At 43.1% G+C, this 22,143-nt stretch overlaps 1 protein-coding gene across 4 annotated transcripts in view; it reads right to left on the bottom strand.

Annotated features, from left to right (window-relative positions):
- BMPR1B (bone morphogenetic protein receptor type 1B) overlaps positions 1-22,143 on the bottom strand; it is a 586,865-nt gene that overhangs the window by 206,606 nt on the left and 358,116 nt on the right. For all 4 annotated transcript variants that reach the window (XM_033957895.1, XM_033957911.1, XM_033957903.1 and 1 more), the window contains one exon: positions 14,613-14,815. In XM_033957895.1, coding sequence (XP_033813786.1) covers positions 14,613-14,685 — 73 coding nt within the window. In that variant the 5' untranslated portion in view covers positions 14,686-14,815. The remainder of the gene's footprint in view (positions 1-14,612; positions 14,816-22,143) is intronic.

Genomic DNA, 22,143 nt, shown 5'->3' on the forward strand with positions numbered 1-22,143 from the left:
ATTAAAATGCACAAAAGTCTACTGTGCTAGATTCCCCTGAACCAGCCCCAGCAAAGAGCAAGAGAAATGAATGTGGAAATTTAGAATAAGAAAAATCAAAGCAACAAAAGACAAAAAAAATAAATAAATTCTTAGACCATATCATGCAACAAAACATTCTTAGTCCATTCCAACCACTGCCTTATATTATTTTACAGGTTCTTTTAATTCATGAAATCATAGAAATACAGCTTTTCTAAATCTAGTCAAGCTCTGACAATAACACTACAAGAGTGTATGTTATACTACTAACAGAGATTACTAAATGATAGATTGACAATAGTTTTTCATTATATAGATATCAGAAAACAGCTGATTAACATAACCATGATTTTCTCTATACAGTGGTGGGGGTAAGGAGGGAGGAGAATATAGGCCAGGATTCTCTAAATGGTGCCAGTTTTCTAGACCCCAGTATGTGCCAAGCTCAGTGGAAAAAGCCATTTAAACAATATTTTAAACTGATTTTCAAGGCGTCTAAAAAACTAATCACTGGATTTGTGCCTCCCATATGTGCTTTATGGTGCCTAACGCCACTATAGGCGTGGCTAACACCGGACGTGGCATTAGGTGCTGCAAAGCGCATATGGAGGTGCAATTCACATCAAAGGTAGGTGCCGGAAATGTAAGCCTGGAAAACTCCGGCCTACATTTCCGGCACCTACCTTTGCTGGAGGCACGATTCTCTAACCGGTGCCATCGTGTGATTGACATGCGATAGGCGGCCGCTTTCAAGGCAGCTGCCAACAACGGCACCAGCTAGAGAATCTGGACCATGTTGTACAGTCAGGTTTGAAGTTTGGTCCCTTGTAGGTACTTCTGAAAGAGCTGTGTTTTCAGGTTTTTTGGAACATGTCATAATTAGAGATGCTAAATAACTAACAAATTTTTCAGCGATTCATGGTGTCATGGAATCAGACCGCTCCTTCATCCTTGTGGAAGATGAAAAGTGTTCACATTTGAGTACTTCTTTGGCCAGTGTAAATTATTCATGCATACAGTTAATATTCCCCATGATATTTCACAGCAAACCCACTGAGACATCTTAACAATGGCAGGCTAATTTTACATTATTAAAAAAAAAAAATAGGATGTTATTTCAGCATTTGATTTCCTTTTAATTTCATTGGGGCATGCACAAGCACTAAAAAAATATATTCGGTGGCAGGAGGGAGTGGGCTGTCTATTTTTGGAGGGGAAGAGGGGAGGGTAAGGGATGGTTTGGGGGGTGCCTGGCACAGGGTGAGGCCTCCATTGGCAAGAGGGAGTGGGCATCCCTCCTGCTGATTTTTTCTCATGAGGGGGGTTCAGCAAGGCAGGAGGGAGTGGGCATCCCTCCTGCTGATTTTCACTAGCGCGGAGGAGGGGAGTCGGTCCACAGTGCCAGTTTGTCAGGGAGATGTTGGGGAAGGCCATCATTGGCGGAGAGGAGCTTTTTTTTTTTTTAATGGGGCAGATATTGTGAATATGCAACCACACAGCATCTGTGCCCATTAAAAAAAGGAAAAGGAAAAAAAAAAATGGGTTCTGCCTCGAACAACTGAGTAGCAGGAGGCTGCTTTGGGGCTTCCCCTGCTGGCTCTGCGCATATGCATGTGTTGCCCTCACAACAATCAATCGGATGGGAGAGACGGGGATTGTGACGAACCTCCATGTGAATCATTTGAATGCAAAATTTTTAGTGCATCAATAGCTGTTTTAGAATTGCCCAAAATTCAGATCGGAGTGGACCCCCGCAATCTTACTGATCCTGTTTAGTGCATCTGATCCTTAGTCAGAAAATAGAAAACTGGTCATTTTCAAGCCACAGCAAAAATGACCTTAGCTTGCAGGAGAACCACATAAACACCACACTAATGCTACATTTTCAGCCTCTTTTACAAAGCCGTGTAGAAACAGCCCTGAATCCCTTTAATTCTCTATGGGCTTCAGGGCCGTTAGCACAGAGCAGCCGCTAGCGCGGTCATTTGTCTCAGCTTTGTAAAAGAGACCCATTTAAAATGCTTTTCTACACATGAATTCCAGGCAGATTATAGAAGAAACATTTTGGAAAAGAGAAGGCTGAGGGGAGATATGATTGAAGTCTACAAGATCCTGAGTGGAGTAGAACGGGTACAAGTGGATCGATTTTTCACTCCTCAAAAATTACAAAGACTAGAGGACACTCAATGAAACTGCAGGGAAATACTTTTAAAACCAATAGGAGGAAATATTTTTTCACTCAGAAAATAGTTAAGCTCTGGAACATGTTCCAGAGGTTGTGGTAAAAGTGGATAGCGTAGCTGGTTTTAAGAAAGGTTTGGACAAATTCCTGGAGGAAAAGTCCGTAGTCTATTATTAAGACATGGGGGAAGCCTCTGCTTGCCCTGGATCGGTAGCATGGAATGTTGCTACTGGACCTGGATTGGCCACTGTGAGAACGAGCTACTGAGCTTGACGGACCATTGGTCTGACCCAGAAAAAAAAAAAGAAACTGAACCAGTTTTTTTTGTTGTTGTTGTTGTTCAATAATTTTTATTGAAGTTTTCAATACATAGAAAGGGGAATAACAAACAATAGCACTAATAATAACAATCTTGCAGGAAAGGTGTACATATACAATAACTAGTATTTGGAGGATCTACTATTGAATCGATTCTGGATAAATATGAAGCAAGGTTGCTTAAATGCCTTTTGTTAATTGCATTGAAAACGATACTATCTCATTGGAAAGACTTTTCTTCTTTGAATTATAATGTATGGTGGAATACTGTTTGTCTTTATGCTAGATTTGAAAAGGCTGCAGTGGAAAAATTGAATACACTGCCATCCTTTAATAAAGTATAGTCAGGAGTGTTAGAATATTATGGTAAACAGCATAATTGATAAAAGATTCCTACTGTTAATATTCACATGATTTCAGGCAACATACTATATATGAACATAAAGTTTAATAACATGCCAAACTGAACTAGTTAAATGCCTTCCTAACACCAGTATCCTACCTACCTCTGGAAAAATATATTACAGTGTTCTCCCGGTCATTCGCGATCGGTGGTTCGCGGTCCCAGTCATCCGCGGTATTTCCAACCGCGAACCGCCGACCAGGAGAGGACAGCTGGAGAGGCAGGAGAGAGCAGCCGGAGCGCCGGCGAGTGAAGGAAATCACTCGCTGTATGCTCCGAGAGCCTCTTCCTGCACTAAAGTCAGGCCTTACCAATCAGGAGCTGCTTTGACACACAGTTCCTGATTGGTAAGGTCCGAATTTAATGTAGGAAGAGGCGGTCGGAGCATACAGCGAGTGATTTCCTTCACTCGCCGGCACTCTGGCTGCTCTCTCTTGCATCTCCCACTGCCCTCTCCAGTCTCCCCCATAAAAAAACCGTATTCGTGGTTTTTCAAGAGTCGCAGAACAGAACAGAACCCCCGCGAATATCAGGAGAGTACTATATATCTAAACTATCCCTACTAGTTGCTTTAAAAATTAACCAACTCTAAAATTTCAGAAAATTCCACACTAAGTAGATACTGTATATGCCATTATTGAAATATTATAATTCAGAAAAGAGCTAAATTTCCTGAATATGTTATGGTTTGTTTGGGAAGGTGATTCTGCTCCACGGGAGCATAAGAATATAACAAAATCCATGCTGAGTCACAGCAGGATCCATCTAGCTCAATATTCTGTTTCTGATACTGGTCAGTCCAGGAAACACATACTCAGTGGATCCCAAAAGTAGGCCTGTTTCTCATAGTTCATTTCCAAGAATGATTAAAGTTTTTCCCAAGTCCACCTGGCTAATAATTTGTAAGGACTTTTCCTCCTTGAACCTGTCCACACCTTGTTTGAATTCCATGGTGTTAGCTGCCTTGACCACATCCTGTAGTAACAGTGTGAAAAAGCCTTGTGAAAAATGATGATTTTGTGAAAATTATAATTATAATAACAAGGAAAAAAAAAACCCCAAACACATAGACATGCTCACATATTCTTGATAGGTAGATACCTCAAGAGTTTGGGGTATCATGATTTTCTGGAATTCACTGCCAGAGAATGTGGTGAGATCAGTTAGTTTAGTGGGGTTTACAAAAGGTTTGGATAATTTTCTAAAAGAGAAGTCCAGAGGCCATTATTGAGATGACTTGGGGAAATCCACTGCTTATTCCAAGGATAAAAAGCATAGAATCTGTTTTACTACTTGGGAACTAGCTAAGTGCTGGGTTGGCCACTGTTGGAAACAGGATATTGGACTTGATGGACTTTTGATCTGTCCCAGTATGACAATTCTTATATTCCTATGTTCTTGGTATATGCTAGCCTCCAAATCATAGAGAAATCAATTTCTAGGTTAGCTTTACTAGGGTACACTACTGTAATTGTGCAAGCTAACATCATTGACACATGTTAATATTAGGTGAAACCCTGGATTCCAATTGTCCTGGGCACTGGCTAAGCTCCTTGGGTAAGGCACCCTGACCATGATTTACAAAAAAAATCCCCATAGGGGTTCATAATCAAAAGTTTAAAATGTCAAAAACCAGCCTAAGTTGGCACTTGGACGTCCTAATAGCAGGGACGTCCAAGTGCCGGTAATCAAAATCAACTTTCTGAACGTGCAGCTGCACCTCTAAGCTGCTGTGCGTCCAGACAGCAAAGGAGCTTGTTGGGATGTGTGTTATGGGCGGGAATCAGGCGGGCTTCAATCTGGATCATAATCAAAACTTTCCTAGCGTGAACTTAGACGTCAGCAGTTAGACCTGTTTAAAATGTGTCTAAGTTCCACAAAGGTGCCCAAACTGACAAGAAGACCACTGGAGGATATAAGGCATGACCCCCCCTCCTTTACTCCCACCACCCAAAGAGCAAAAAAAAAAACCCCATCCCGTAGGTTTCCCATCAATTGATCGCTAAGAAGGAATCCCCATCAGCTGAGTTTTGGGGAATTCCTGGCGGCTCAGTTGATGGGGATTCCCCCTGCCAGGATCAGCTGAGTCACGGAGCCCTACACCCCACACCCTGACATCCCCGATATCCCGTACCTCCCCCTCACCTCTTGACATCCCCCTCAATTCCTGACATCCCCTGATATCCCATACCTCCCCCGCCATCTCCCCCATCCCCTCAACATTCCTGGGCCCCCCTCCCACATCCCCGGAACCCCCCATATCTTTGGAAGCGCAAACGGCTGGAAAGAAGCTCACTCCCTCCTGCCTACAGGGCCACGTGCTGTAATGACGGTGCTTACCCCTCCCAATGCATCTTAGGATGCATTGGGAGGGGTCAAAGGCCCTGATTGGCTCAAAATGGTGATTTTTAGCCAATCAGGGCCTTCAGCCCCTCCTACTGCATCCAAAAAAGTTGGTTCAGGCAGGGAGAGTAAGGGCTGCATATTTTTATTTGACAGGCAGGAGGAGGAGGAACTATGCTAGCAATTTTTCTTCTGAGCATAGTTCCTTCCCCCCCTTTACCAGTGATTTTCTGCACCCATAGCATGCATGCACGGATGCTCTTCCCTTGCCCCACCTCTTTATTTTAGGCTGTCTTCTCACATTCATTCCCCCTCCCCCTTGGTGCAAGGGGCAGAGAAAGGGGGAGGGGCAAGCAGGGGGTGTGGTGTGGGGCGAATGTGTGGAGCAGGGTGGAAACAGAGGGGGTTTCAAGTTTCAAGTTTATTAATTTTTAATTTACCGACCATCAACTGGTATCTAGCCGGTTTACAATAAAATGTTAAAAATAGAGATAAAAGGTTATATTTATAAAAGAGTTAATAAACGTGAACATTCAAGACATGAACAGGACAAACTTGAGAGTGAGGATAAGGGGGAGAGGGAGGGGTAAAGTTACATAATTAGAAGAGGAAGAGGAAAAAAAAAAAGGAGTGTGAAAGAAAATGGAGGGAGAGGATAAAACATTTGGGATGGGATCGCTTCATGGAAGCGGTTGGTTGTGTGGAAAAGAAATGATTCAAGAGCAGTTGAAAGCATCTTGAAATAAGAAAGTCTTTAAGCTTATCTTAAATCGATGAAGTTGTTTTTCATGACGGAGTTGATATGGTAAAGCGTTCCATAATGTTGGGGCAACTACTGAAAAATTAGATTTCCTAGTGTAAAAAAATCCTTTATTGAGGGAATAGAAAGGAAGTTCTGGTCTGCTGATCTGAGTGTCCGTGTGGGGCGTTGAGGAATGAGAAGCCTGTCAAGGTAGGAAGGCTGATGTGAGAGTTTAATTTTAAAGGTCAGCAAGATGATTTTATAAGTGACACAGTGTGTAATGGGAAGCCAATGTGCTTCTTTGAGGAGAGGGGTGACATGATCATATTTCTCTAATTTGTAGATAAGTTTTATTGCCGTGTTTTGGATTAACTGTAAACGGATTTTTTTTTGAGAATTCCGTTATATAAAGAGTTGCAGTAATCAAGGTGGGAGATAACTAAGGAATAAACCAAGGTTGTGATAGCATCAGTGTCTAGAATAGAAGTTAGAGAACGAATGAGGCAAAGCTTGTAAAAACATGTTTTTACCACTGAGCTGATATGGTCGTGGAAAGTAAGGTCTTTATCAATGATTACTCCCATGCCCTGCTCTTTCCTGGGCACAGTCACCTGTTGCAGTGGTTAACTTCAACTTGCTTTACCAAACAGGAACTCAGTAATGACAGTTCATAATGGGTACAGTTCAAAATATCCAGGTGAGCAGTTTATCTCCAAACTCTTCCCCTCAAAATTAAAGTTCAATGAAAAAAAACCCCACACATAAATCCAATTTCGGTATAGTTCACTTCAGTGTCAGGAAACAACATATGGTAATTTCCATCCCATTCCCTTACAATCTAGAGTCCTCAAGGTTTATGCCTCATCCTGGAACAGGGGATTTCTACTGACACAATGAATGCCCTGCCAGAAGTGAGACACTCTCACTTCTGCCTAGGGTGTCTTTCCCCCAGATACTCTTTTCACTCCCAAGCCGGAAACACTGTCACAGGTACACTCTGCCTTGGGGCAGGGGCTTTAGACACCATGCACAGCAAACCTCTCATCTTGACTCCCAGGACTTCCCTCTCAGTACTAGGGTCTTAGCAGGGGTGAGCAACCACAAACACCATCCCTTTTATCATGTTCTGGCCTGCCCACTTGGGCCAGCCCTTCCTAAAAACCATCCACTGGGCTGGGGATTCCAACCCTCTTTAGTTTAGTGACTGCCCTGAAAACCCTTCCTCCCACCAACCAAAGTAGGAACATTTTCATAGGGGGGCCCTGAAGTCCTGCAGTAAATTGTCCTACCATCCGGAGCTAAATTAGACATAGAAGAATCCTCCAAAATACCGGCTGTTATACCGGGTTCCACACTATCCCTTGAACCACAAATCTGGAATCTCTATTTTAAAAAATCTTCTTTTCCATGAGACAGCTGAGACTCATAAGACCCTGCTTCCATGAACGACACTTTGCCAAACTTGTGCAAATGCTAATTTTGTCACAGCTTGTTTATTGCCAACTCCCTCTATGCAGGCATCAATACAATATTAACCTGCAAAATACAACTAATCCAAAACACAGCATTTAGACTTATTTTTAAGCTAAAAAAATGACACAATCTCCACCTACCTCAAAATAGTTATATTGGCTACTTGTCATTACTCGAATAAACTTCAAAATCTCCTGTATAATCTTCCACATTCTATAGGGAAACTCGGCCATACCTAAAGTGACCATACGCTCCATTTTGAATGGGACTGTCCCGTTTTTAGATCCCATGTCCCACTGTCCCCATACACAGCTTCGGGATGCCAAAATGTCCCGTTTTCAGAGACAGTGTCCTGAAGCTATGCGCAGGGACAAGGGGGACAGGCGATCACTTCCCCTCCCTCACTGCCATGCCAAAGCCAGCCTCCTTCCCTCCAGCGCCCGAAGACTGGCCTACCGCTGATTCAACCCCCCCCCCCCGGTCCACCGCTGCTGCTTGCCAAAAAGGAAGGTCCAGGCACCAGCACACAAGCCTTCATCTCGACGTCAATTCTAACGTCGGAGAGGAAGTTCCAGGCCAGCCAGGCAGCAATTGGCTGACCAGGAACTTCCTCTCTGATGTCAGAATTGACGTCGGGAAGAAGGCTTGTGGGCCGGCGCCGGGACCTTCCTTTTCGGCAAGCAGCGGTGGACTGGGGAGGGAGTTGAATCGTCGGTAAGCCAGGCTTCGATACTGGAGAGAGGGAGGCAGACAGCTAGACTGGCTTTGGCACGGCAGGGAGGGAGGGAGGCAGGCTGGCTTCGAGGGAGGGGGTAAGACAAAGGCTTGAAGGCAGTGAGGGGGACATAGGAAGGAGGGAGGGAGGAAGTAAAGAAAGAGGCAGAGAAACAGGGGGGGTTGTAAGCAGAAGAAAGACTAGAGAGAGAAAGGCCTGGATGAAAGGGGAAAGACAGGAGGCAGTTGCAGGACTATGGGAGATGCAGACAGAGGGGGAGAGACCCTGAAGAAGAGCAGAGAGAGGCAAGATCATAACACAGGAGGCAGAGAGAGGGAGACATGGAACAAAGATACAAAGGAGAACTGACACTGGATCTGAGGGCATTAAGGACATAGGAAGGGGCACTAAGAACATAGGAAGGAGGCACTGGGGACACTAAGGACATGGGAAGGAGGCACTGAGGGCACTAAGGATATAGGAAGGGGTACTAAGGACATAGGAATGGGCACTGAGATGGGAAGGAGGCACTGAGGGCACTAAGGACATAGGAAGGGGAACTAAGGACATGGGAAGGAGGCACTGGGGGCACTAAGGACATAAGAAGGGGCACTAAGGACATAGGAAAGAGGCACTGGGGGCACTAAGGACATGGGAAGGGGCACTAAGGACATAGGAAGGAGACACCGAGAGCACTAAGGATATAGGAAGGTGTACTAAGGACATAGGAATGAGGCACTGGGGGCACTAAGGACATAGGAAGGGGCACTAAGGACATAGGAAGGAGGCACTGAGGCACTAAGGACACAGGAAGGGGCACTAAGGATATAGGAAGGAGGCACTGGGGGCACTAAGGACATAGGAAGGAAGGAGGGAGGGAATAGAAAAGGACAATTGTTGGGCCTGAGTGCAGTAAGAAATAAATAAATGAAAGAAAGGATGCACAGTCAGAAGGAAACCCAACCAGAGACTCATGAAATCACCAGACAGCAAAGGTAGAAAAAATGATTTTATTTTCAATTTAGTGATCAAAATGTGTCAGTTTTGAGAATTTATATCTGCTGTCTATATTTTGCACTATATTTGTCTATTTTTCTATAGTTACTGAGGTGACATTGCATATTTTAAAGTCATCTGCCTTGACATATAATGTAATGTAATGTAATGTAATTTATTTCTTATATACCGCTACATCCGTTAGGTTCTAAGCGGTTTACAGAAAATATACATTAAGATTAGAAATAAGAAAGGTACTTGAAAAATTCCCTTACTGTCCCGAAGGCTCACAATCTAACTAAAGTACATCTTTGAAACCCCCCCAAATATAAATGATAATTAACATTTTCTCTGCGTATAGTGTGCTTTGTGTTTTTTTAATTTTATGGTTACCATTATGAATTAATAAGATATTATATGTACATGAAAAATGAAAGGAAGAAATTGGTGGCAGGATTGGGGGTGGGGCTAAGGTGGGATTGGGGGCGGGACTGACAATTAATAGATGTCCCATTTTGATGAAAAAAATAAATGGTCACATCAGCCATACCACTCAAACTTATTCCTCATCCACAAATCTTAGCTTCAGATAAGCTACCCCTCAACAAAAGGCCTCAGATACATATGCATTTTCTAACACTATGTTTACACGTATCAGCACAAAGATATGGAATAACCTCTCAACTAGCATCAGATCTGAACCACACTACCTCATGTTCCAAAAGAAACTAAAGACTTCTCTTCAACAACATATCCACCACATGAAATTGACCCTCAAGCCTACAAAACACCCTGCAACCCCTATATCACTGGATGACCAGAGAACTGGATAGAGGGAATGCGCTAGATGTAGTGTATTTAGATTATAGCAAAGCCTTTGACAGTGTTCCACACAGATGTCTAATAAATAAAGTGAGTTCCCTGAGGTGGGCCCCAAAGTGGCACGCTGGGTCAGAAACTGGTTGAGTGGAAGATGACAGAAGGTAGTGGTCAATGGAGATCGCTCTGAGGAAAGGGATGTTAACAGTGGTGTGCCTCAAGGTTCTGTTCTCGGGCCTGTTCTTTTTAACATTTTTATAAGAGATATTGCTGAAGGGCTGTCAGGTAAGATTTGCCTCTTTGCAGATGATACCAAAATCTGCAATAGAGTAGACACCCCAGATGGTGTGAATAACATGAAGAAAGACCTAGCGAAGCTTGAAGAATGTTCAGAAATTTGGCAGCTATAATTTAATGCTTAAAAATGCAAGGTGCATTCGGGCTGCAAAAACCTAAGGGAATGATACACTTTAGGGGGCGAAGAACTTATGTGCATGACAGAAGAGCGGGACTTGGGTGTGAGTGTATCTGATGATCTTAAAGTGGCCAAACAGTGTTTGGCTGTTTGGCCAAACAGCGTGATGGCAAAAGCTAGACAGATGCTAAGGTGTGTAGGAAGAGGTATGGCCAGTAGGAAAAAGGAGGTATTATAAAAGACTCTGGTGAGACTTCATTTAGAATATTATGTACAATTCTGGAGACCACACCTTAAAAAATATATATAAAGGATGGAGTTGGTCTAGAGCAGTCTCAAACTCAAACCCTTTGCAGGGCCACATTTGGATTTGTAAGTACTTGGAGGGCTGCAGAAAAAAAAAATAGTTAAATGTTTTATTAAAGAAATGACAATTTTGCATGAGGTAAAACTCTTTATAGTTTATAAATCTTTCCTTTAACCATTAAAGGAAAGATTTATAAACTATAAAGAGTTTTACCTCATGCAAAATTGTTTAACATCTTTCCTTTCTCAGAACTGACACAATTCAATCACTATATTGAAAATAAAATCATTTTCTTTACCTTTGTTGTCTGGTGACTTTACTTTTCTGTGCTTTTAACTATGTTTCCAGGGTCTTCTTGTCCATTGACTGTTTTTCACTCCATCTTCATTTTCTGCCTTGCATCCAACTTTGGCATTAACTTAATATTCAATTTTTCCATTTTTCTGCTTTCTTCTCAAAATCTACGTTTCCATGTCTTACTTTCCCTTCCTATCTCTCTCTCCTTCCCTCCCTATTTCCATGGTCTGTCATTTCTCCTTCCGTTCTCCCCCCCAATGTAACATTTCCCTTCCTCCTTTCTGTCCCCTACAGTCCATCTCCCTTCCCTTCCTCCTTTCTGACCCCCCTCCCAGTCCAACATTTCTCCCTCCTTTCCACCAGTTTAACATTTTTTTCTCTCTTCCTCCTGCATGCTTCTCCTCTGGTCCTCCTTCCTTCAACCAAACAACATCTCTCTTTTTCCCTCCATGAGTCCAGCTTTTCACTCTCTGCCCTCTCCCCCTTCCCCAATGTAACATTTCTCCTTCCCTCCTTTCTGTCCTCCACATCCATCTTGCCCTCTCTATGAGTTCAACACTTTCTGCCTCCTGCACGCTTTCTCTCTCTGTCCTTGCCTCTTCCCTCAGTGGCATCTCTCCTTCCCACCCCCAACCAACATGCTCTCTCCCCATGCACCATCTCACCCTCCCCTTCAGTATGTAGCACCTTTCCTTTCTCTCCCTTTCTGCCAGGTCCAGCAGTACCTCTTCTCCCTTCCTTTTACCTCCCCCTTGGCCAGCAAAATCCCTTCTCCCTTCCCTGCTCCCCTTGTCCAGCAGTACCCCTTTTCCCTTCCCTGCTCCCCCTGTCTAGCAGTACCCCTTCTCCCTTCCCCGCTCCCCTTGTCCAGTAGTACCCCTTCTCCCTTCCCTGCTCCTTGTCCAGCAGTACCCCCATCTCCTTCCCCCCTTGTCCAGCAGTACCCCTTCTCCCATCCTTCCTCCCCTCCTCCCCTGTCCAGCAATACCTGTATTTTGCAGCTGCGGTTTTGTACATGATCTCACACACTGGGCAGAAAGAGAGGCTCTGGTGTCAGCATCAGCTGACTTGCAACTTCCTGCAGCCGTCACATATGCCAGGACTCCTGCCTTTGCGTATCTGCCGGATAGGTGAAGGCAGGAGTCCTGGCATATGTGACGGCAACAGTAAGTTGCAAGTCAGCTGATGCCAACGCCAGAGCCTCTCTTCCTGCCCAGTGTGCAAGATCAGATACAAGACCGCGGACCCCATAATAGCACCCAGGGGGCCGCATGCAGCTCGAGGGCCAAGTGTTTGAGGCCGCTGGTCTAGAAGAAGGCTACTAAAATGGTACGTGGTCTTCATCATAAGGCATATGGGGACAGACATTCTTTGGAGGCAAGGCGGTAGAGAGGAGATATGATAGAGATGTTTAAATACAATCAGTAAAAAATTATTATCCTAGTGGTGGGGATACCCCATGAAAATACATTTATAATAGGTGGAGAAAAAGACTCAACCCAATGAGAAAAAGCGGCAACCCAATGAGTTTTTAAGTCAGTCCTGCTCTGTATCATAGGCAAAAACTCCACACGTTTCAAAATGTAATTTTTCAAAATGGGACCAAATTACATTTTGAAACGTGTGGAGATTTTTGCCTATGATACAGAGCAGGACTGGCTTAAAAACTCATTGGGTTTTCGTCCGTATATTGTTGATAAGTTGAAGCTTTTTTTCCACCTATTATAAATTTATTTTCATGAGGTATCCCCACCACTAGGCTAATAACAATTTTTTTCTGATTGTATTTATACTTTGTTATTGCGATTTGGATTCTTGAGAGATGTTTAAATGCCTACATGGCGTAAATGTGCATGAGTTGAGTCTCTTTCATTTAAAAGGAAGCTCTGCAATGAGAGGGCATAGGATGAAGTTAAGAGGTGATAGGCTCAGGAGTAATCAAAGGAAATACTTTTTTTTACAGAGTGGTAGATATGTGGAACAGTGTCCTGGAAGAGGTGGTGGAGACAGAGACTGTGTCTGAATTCAAGAAGGCATGGGATAGGCATGTGGGATCTCTTAGGAAGAGGAGGAAATAATAGATACTGTGAATGGGTAGACTAGATGGGCCATTTGGCCTTTATCTGCCATCATGTTTCTAAGTTTACTTCCAACTTCTCCAATTCCAACCTTAGAGAACCTCTCCTTAAACCAGGGGTGTCAAACTCAATCACATAAGGGGCCGAAATCTAAAACACAGACTAAGTCGCGGGCCAAATCTTGTATTAAGATACGTATCTTAGTAGACGTATAGATCCTTCCTCACCCTCAGGCACTTATGTGGAGCGCCCTGATCCAGCCTAGCTTTTACATTGGGACTGGGTCCTTCTGCCTGCAAATGGATACTGAGGCAGCATGGTGAGGAGCTTGGAGCGCCACTGGGACTGAAGCTGCACAGTCAGGCGCTTAGATGTGGTACAGTCACCGCGGGCCACATAAAACGGCCAGGCGGGCCGGATTCCGGGCCTTGTGTTTGACATGTGTGCCTTAAACAGTTCTAATCTATCTTTTCTTGTATAGTACCTTCTCTCAAACTGTTTCGAAATGTACCTCCCATAGCACTGTACCAAATAGTCTCTCTTTAAATTATACTATAAGTTACCTTAAACCTATTTATGACTCATAAATCCCAGTTTAGATTAGAATGTGGAAGTACATGCAAAATAACTTTAGCCCTTTATTATCTTAAAGCAATTCACCTCTGCACACCATTTCAGCCCAGTGGACTGGAATGCTTTTTTTTTTTTTATAAATAACAATAAAAATCACTTCCTTACCCCTTAGTTATAAGGTTAGCTTTAAAATACACTCCTCCCTAATTTGCAAGGCTTGGAGGTAAAACCACATAACATCTTCCTTACTAATGTGACTCATTGCTGTCATGAAGTGCGACAATCAGTGCACCGCTGCTGTGTGCTGCTTAAAGGAAACAGTAAGATTTCTAATCTGTAAATACTGTTCGCAATCATTTCTTTCCTATCTATCTATCTATAATACACACACACATACGCATGCATACATACACTCATTCATATATGCCATAGCATCAATGATGGTACAGTAGAATTTTTACAATTCTAACAGATTAAAAGCATTTTTAAAACACTGAAAAATATGTACTAAAATGATTTCTATTTTAGATGCATGAAAGGCTGGCAGGTAAAATTTATCAAAACGCATAATACTGCAACTTTTATGAGAACATAAAAAAGGGGGGGGGGGGGACACCTTTCCTAAACAAGTCCTGTAAGTTTGCAAGTCAGTATATAAACACACAAAAAAAGAACCCTGCAGTTTAGAAAACAGTTATCTAGCCATGTTTTGTACACTTTTCTACTTCCTCCCCCCGTCCCCACTACCACCAAAAACTTTCCCAAAAAAACAATGCAATCTGATCATACCTGCTAAAACAATTTGCCTAGGCAGTTCCGTTAACTAGAAGTTGCCTTTTTTCCTATGGATTTCTAAACTCTCCCATCTCTTGTCCTTCTGAGCTGGTAGCTGCTGTCACAGCGGCAAAACTTAACATTTCATCTCCTTACCCGTGGTGTGCAAGGAAAGCAGCAACAAGAAGCAAATGTGAATCTGCCAGTTTGATTCTTCCAGCCAGACCATCACTGGGAGACAGGATAGGGCTCCCGATTAAACCTCGCCTTAATCTCCAGTCTCCTCTTTTTTTTCCCTTGTTCCGCCAAAAGGCCTTGCTCCAGCTCTGTCAGGTCCTTGCACTGGTCTGCCAGAAAGCCTGAGAGGAGAATGCAAAAGGCAAGCCTGTTACAAACTGCTTCTGTCATCACATAGACCTCAAGTGATCATCTCGTGGGGAGGACAACAAAGGGCCAGCCAGGATCCCCAGCCGGACTGGATTCTGCACTGACTGCCCAACAGAAGGATTTGTGTACTCTTGGGAACTTTTTCGCCTGACAAGAACTAAGTTTAACCCCTTCTTTCCTTTGATTGTGTGCCAGCCACATATTTATAAAAAAGTTCTCATGAAGTTTAAGGGAGAGCACTGCGATCTTCGGGGATTTGCTTCTCTGCTTAGCAAAACATTTATCTTTTCACCAAACCAGGTAACGTCTTCCAAAGGCCAATTTCAATTTGCTACCGTATGCTAATAAATAGAAATAAAAACAAAAGATACCAGTCCAAAAAATTAATATTTTCTTTGTTTTATTTCTGTTTATTACCTTTAAAAGTGGACCAACACAGTTACCACACCATTAGCAAATGCTTGAAATCTATTTTTAGATGTGCATTTAACCGTTAAATTAAAAACTCACCTTCATTCAACATCTATTCCACTACTACTTATCATTTCTGTAGGCTGCAGTATGGGTTTGGCCATACTTTATTAACATGCAGCTTCATAAAAATTAAAGACAAGCTATTTAAAAGAACAGTACTTAATTTTTCACAGCTCTGTTGAAATGGACATGCAGAGCTTGATTTTTTTTAACAGTATACCTACTGTATGTAAGAAGTAAAAAAAAACAAAAAACAAAAAAGCATCTTTTTCAAGCCTATTTTATCAAGGTAACATAGAAGCTTATGTGTATCTTTATAAAATAAAATCCAGTCCTAACCACACAAATTTACCCCTGCTCCAAAGGTGTAAATGTATACGTGTACCCATATATTTAAAATATACAAGAACATTGGAACTTAGCTGCCCCAAACACCAAGGAACAGATTATGTAAAAATAAGCACATACTTGTGTGTACTTTTTCTGTTTATATGCAGCTGAGCAGGTTTTTTTAAATATATGTAAAATAGGCTTTATGAGCACAAACAGCTTTATAAAATTACCTCCTTAAAGCCATTTTTTTCCAAAATTACCATATTTTTTGCTCCATAAGACGCACAGATTAAATAAGGGTGCGTCTTATGAAGCAAATACCCCCACCCGTTACCTTTTTAAAATTCTAGTGCCGTCTCACACTGGACGCGGCTGCCTGCCTGGTCCCTGTTGGTTCCCGCGAGCACTGACGGCTGCCTCCAAATCCTCTTCTTTTCCCTTGTGGCAGAGCGGCACACACGGCTGCCCGCCTGGTCCCAGATGGGTAGCCTTGTGTGCTGTTCTGCCGCAAAGGAAAAGAAGAGGATTCTGAGGCAGCCGTCAGTGCTCGTGGGAACCGGCAGGGGCCAGGCAGGAAGCCACGTCCAATGAGGGAAGGCACCAGAATTTTAAAAAGGTAATGGGGGAGGAGGGGCCGGGGCCTGCCTGTCTGCCTTGCAGAATTAAAAATAGGGAGGGAGGAGGGAGAGGCCGGGCCTGCGGGAAGGTTTGGAGGGGGGAGGCTTGCCTGCCTGACTGGAGGGGGGGGGGGCTGCCTGCTTGCCTGCCTTGGGGGGAGGCCTGCCTGCTTGCTCTGTCCCTACCTGCCTGCCAACCACTAGGCCTGGCCTGTCCCTTCCTGCCCTGTACCCTGTCCCAGCCTACCACTAGACCATCGGGGGGGGGGGACAGGGGACAGAGCCTGGCAGGTAGGGGGGACAGGGTGCAGAGCTTGGCAAGGAGTGGGGGGTTGGGTGCAGAGCCTGGCAGGGAGAATTTGGTTCAGAATGGTTTTTTGCTTGTTTTCCTCCTCTAAATCTAGGATGTGTCTTATGGTCAGGTGCGTCTTATGGAGCAAAAAATACAGGTACATGCAAAACCATTTATTGCATGCACTGAAGTAGCAAGTTACTCCCCCACCCTCCCCCAATTCTATAATCTTGCACACACAATTTTAGGCTTAGTGTGCAAAGTTGAAAGTGCAAGTTATAGACTAGTGCAGGTTTCCGATATAACTACACCAATTAGTAGCTAATTCTTAAATAACCAATTATAGTCTATAATTAGTACTAAATGATACTAACTAGCAGATATGTGTGTAATTGTCCTTAGTTGGGATTTTACAAATTATGAGTGCAAAATCCATAACATGCAACTGCAAGGGGATGCCGACCTGGGAGGGGCATGGGCAGATCAGGGGCAATACTCCCTCTAAGGAGTGGCCAGGAGTGTGCAAATTTTTTGTGTGTACGAGCAACAAGTTCTAAAAACCAACAATTTTTGATCCCAGTATTAGCAATGCATTTCTGTATATAGCACAAAAAATCATCGCACAAACAGTAATTGATTTAGTTTAACCACACACCCCCTTTTACAAAACCATACAAGAGGTTTTTAGCACTGGCCAGCATGCTGAATTCTCTGCGCTGCTCCGATGGTCAAAGTTCCTTTGAGCATCGGAACAGCACAGAGCATTCAGTGCACCAGCTTGCGCGGTTTGTAAAAGGGAGGGGGTTGGGGTAATTTTTTAGTAGTTTAATTTTGTTTGAAAGTAGGGTTTGAATTTTGTTTGAAAGGTAGGGTCAACATTCTTGTGAGTGACCATGTAATGACCATGTAAAATGTATGAGCTCATGTGCTCCACTTACGCATGGGTTACAGAATTCTATCAGCCACTAATGTTTAAGTGCATGTGCCTCAAGTTAGGTGCATAACTGTGGACATACATTAGTATTCTAGAGCGACAAGTCAAGATGTAGTTACAGATGCAGAATTTGTACTTAAGTGTGCGTCAAAAGTGGAATGCACCATGTATTTTCTTGACTCTAGCAGGTCTTTTAAGAGATGTTGATAGGAGTTTAGATGTTCTGACGGTGTGTAGTGCTCATAAAGAAGCATTTCCTGTACGAGAGATTTCATGTAAAATGTCATATAAAAATTGTAGTTCAGTATTCTGCTGGTTAGCATAGAACCTGGAACACTCTACGTCCAAACTTATCAAGAGTTCTATCCACTCTTCCTGGTGGAATGCTTGCATAAGTTCTAGAACTGTTTGCTTTTTTTTTTTTTTTTTTTTTAAACAGACTCCACGACTGACTGGTATTGCAATTGCAGCCTGTCAAACCCTGGACAAAATTGGATCCTATAAAAGGTATCTAGCTTGCGTGAAGTTACTGGGACAGATAGTGGTGCTTCCCAGTTTTTAAATAAAGTCTCTTTCATTACATTGTAGAGAGGTACCTTTATACAGTCCTTAGGATCTTGGTTCTGTTTCTGATTCCATATTTATGAGAAGTGCTTGCCCCATTTGACTGATAAATTTAGTGAAGGACAGAATTTCTGATGGGGTCATTCTATGAGGAGGTGGATCTGAAGGTATGCCATAAGACTATTCTGCAGATAAGTCTGGATGGTCAGAAGAAGAATGATGAGAAAAATCAGAATCATAATCTTCGATATCAGACTTTAGTGATTGAGAATGTGAAGTGAACGTTAAGGATGATCATTAAAGCGAGTGTTGAAGAGAACATCAATGTGACTGTCCAGAGGAGTGTCGAGAATGGGATGAAGAACTGTGCTTCCTGGAAGAAGAAGCAGGTCTCCTCAATCAGAATCTTCAATGGTCTGGTGCCCAAGAATAGTCCCTTGATGGAGTCACTGGGTATTGATTGGACCGGGCTGAGACTGGATGCATTGGAACAGGTATCTGCACTATGTGCATCTGCAGTATCCCAGCCAGCTCCTTCTGCAACAGCTGTCTTAGTTGATCTTGCAGAGATGGCACAGGTACCATGTTGGGTGTCGAGGCGTTGGTGTCCTCTATGTCAAGGCATACCTCAGAGAAGACATCAATTTCAGTAATGGTATTCTGGTGTCAGTGCATCAAAGGCGAAGATTCCCAAGACGATGCTGAAGCATGCATGGGGGGTGTGGGGGGAATGTATTTATGCTTCTTATATTTCTTACAAGGTTCCCCTAAGGAAGGTAGCACTGATGAAACAGAGGTGGAATAGGTTGTCAATGCCATCAGTACCTGTCGATACTGGAGTTGTCTGTTGAAGTTATTGGCTGTTGTTGGAATGTTGGATTTGGCTGGCTGTTGATGGCTGTTGGAGTTGTTGGCTGTGTCGATACTGCAGTTGTTGGCTGTTGAACGCCAACATCAGAGTCTCTAGCTATTCTTGATATACACAAAGTTGACTAGAAAAGTTTTTCGTACTGCAACTCTTGGCTTTAAGCAACCTCTTCTGCAATTGAAAGCAGAGCATGCAGGAATGTCTCGGTGTTCAGGACCCAGGCACTGGACACACCAGTTCTGTGGGTCTGTACCTGAAATGGTCCTATGGCACCGAGTAGATGGTAAGCCAGAAAAACCTAGATACTCCCATCCTGAAAACAGACTAAAGAAACCCCAAAGGCCCAAAATAAAAGTTTGTTACAAAAAAACTCACAAAATATTTAAGCTAAATGGAAGAAAAAGAAATAAAATGGAAAAATATGACAAAAATAAGGGCCAAAAGAAACAGGAAGGCAAAAATATACATGTTTGACACACTTAGAGAAACTCTAAAGAACAGCTTCTGAGCTCCATAGAATACTGAGAACTGATGGTCCTTGTGAGCCGACGTCAGGCAAGAATGTACCAGCACGCATGCGGTACTGGCTGTCTTAAAGATTTAAAGTGACAGTATACTTTTTGACTGTCCATGCCGGGTTCCATGGATGGTATCGCCCATATGTGAGAATATGCTTCATGCTTGTCCTTGAATAATTTATTCTAGAGGCATGTGATATAATGCAATGCTACAAACAGATCTCAGTCATTTATCCAGTGCTTCAGTAGGATCATCCTGTCTCTTGTATTCAACATTTATATTGAAAAAAACTAACAATCCTGGAAAATTATAAGCCAGTTTTCTATATTTGTATTTTCAGTGCTTAAAAATGTGTTCCTTATATACTCTAAATGCAGTTTCAGAATCACCACCCTCATCATGCATACTCAATGAACTACCCATGCACTGTGTAAAAGGTACATGATAGATAAATGCAAGATGTACTTTCAAGGACATGCAATATGGGCCTCGTGCACTCCCTAAAACAGATGGCATAATAGTATTCCCTCTCAGGGGCAATTTATGTACAAGCAGTGGTGTACCAAGGGTGGGACAGTGGGTGCAGTACACCCCAAGTACAGGCAGAACAGGGGTGCATTGAGTAATCACGGCACTGCAGTCTACAGGTGCGCGGCTGCCGACTCTGCGGGTCCCCTGCCCCCTTTGATGTCAACTTCCTGTTCCAGGGCAAAAGACCAGCAGAATTGACAGTCGTGCACCTATAGACTGTAGCTCTGTGACAGCATAGTGCACCTCCTTACTGATAGATGGGAGGGGAGGTATGAGGAGGGGTGGACACTCCTGGGGAAGAGGGGTGCTCTGTCAAGGGTGACAACCAAGTTAGGAGCAAGAGAAGGTTAAGTGACTTACCTAGGGTCACAAGGAGCTGCAGTGGAATGAAATCCGATCCCCCTATGAAAAGGTAGCACTGGGTGTGTAGAACCTAAATTTTCATATAGGTTCTGCACATCCAGTGCTACCTTTTCATTGATTTTATGGATAATTGCAGAGTGCCTGGCTATTGTGAGGCAGGTACCCTCAGTGATCACCCATCATCTGAATACCAGCACCATTTTTACTAGAAAAAATTTAAAAAGCACTATGTATGATGACCTACTAGAAGCTATTTACCCACATGGTGTCTTCCTAGAAATTCCTATTCTAATAGTATAAACAGACATTTACCAATGCTACTCTGCTATTGTGTAATGCTATTCTGAATAAGAAAAGTATTAGAATGTGACCCCCCCCCCCACAGAAAATGAATATGGTAAAGGAGGAAAAAGTGTGAGGACCCCATAGGACTGAGGTCCTTTCTTGGAATTTACTTTTCAGATAAGCCAGAAAATCAGTTTTAGGTGTGTTTTATTGTTAAAAGAACACATTCAGAATATTATTTAAGTGCCTTTCTTCCCACTCTTCACATTCCACATCAGTGGTCAATGACAACCCATAGGAGAGGGGCTCGCTGCAGCCTCTCTTTGAAAAGATGATCACTGGGTTACAAATAAACAATTCATCAAACACCCCCCCACCTTTCATCTCCTACATTTTCTCCCACCCTGCACGCCTTCCTCCAATAAGACATCCTTGTCCTTCCCCCCCCACCCTCAGGTCACCTTACACCGCCCCCTTCCCTCTTCCCAGTAAATAATACCACCCCCATCTTATCCTCTTCCCTCTTCCAGTATTCTGAGCACGTCTCCCTTCAACTTCCATATGGCAGAACTACAGAAGCCTTTCTTTCTCCCTAGAGCAGAGAAGGATAAAAAGAGAGAGGGTGGCCTCCAAGTTCTGCAGTGTCGGCAAAGGATGATTTGTGCTCTCACTTCTGGGGTATGACTGTCACTGCTGATCTCCTTTCAGGCCTAGATTACATGCGATAAGGGCTGACCTTATTTGAGTATTCACACATTATGCACTCATGGCAAGCTAGCTGGACACAAAAGTCCCTCAGATTTTCTGGGCATCAATCAAGTTCACAGCGTGGAGGCTGCCAAACTTTTCTTCCATTCAGCTTGAATGAGGAAAGAAGAATCTGAGGCAAACTTAATAAAGTTGAAAGTTGAGCCACAGTCTGCTCAGGGTTCCACTGTCTCCTGAAAGTGCATACTTTTTGACAAATTATCCAGAAGAACAAAAACAAAGTACTAGCTTGATTTTTCACTGACTTCCATTTATTGAGATAACCCTGCAACGCTATACACACATGGTTTTATAATTATAACTTCTGACAAATACATATATATATATAATTTTTAAAAAAAAAATTCAAACAAACGGTGAAATCCAAACTTTTTAAACACAACCATGAACATAATAAATGAAGACATATGTATATTAAATTCAGTCACAATAAGACGTAACTAGATCTCAAAGTTAATAATGTCTCATTCTTATAATCATTCACAATATTTAACTGGGTAAGTTTGAGAATTAGGGATGAAGCTTAGGGCTCCTTTTACTAAGCCGCGCTAGTGGGGTTAATGCGCGCAACTTTTCATCACGCGCTAACCCTAGCGCTGGCCAAAAACTACCGCCTGCTCAAGAGGCCACCAGGCTTGTTTTAGGGCTTTGCATGGGAAGGAGGGAATCAGGATCATTTTATTTTCCCGTCAGTGCCTGAGCCAATCAGCACTCAGGCACTGACAGGAAAATAAGGCTATGACAGCTTAGAC

The sequence above is a fragment of the Geotrypetes seraphini genome, chromosome 1 (genome assembly GCF_902459505.1).
Source record: "Geotrypetes seraphini chromosome 1, aGeoSer1.1, whole genome shotgun sequence".
Classification (NCBI taxonomy): domain Eukaryota; kingdom Metazoa; phylum Chordata; class Amphibia; order Gymnophiona; family Dermophiidae; genus Geotrypetes; species Geotrypetes seraphini.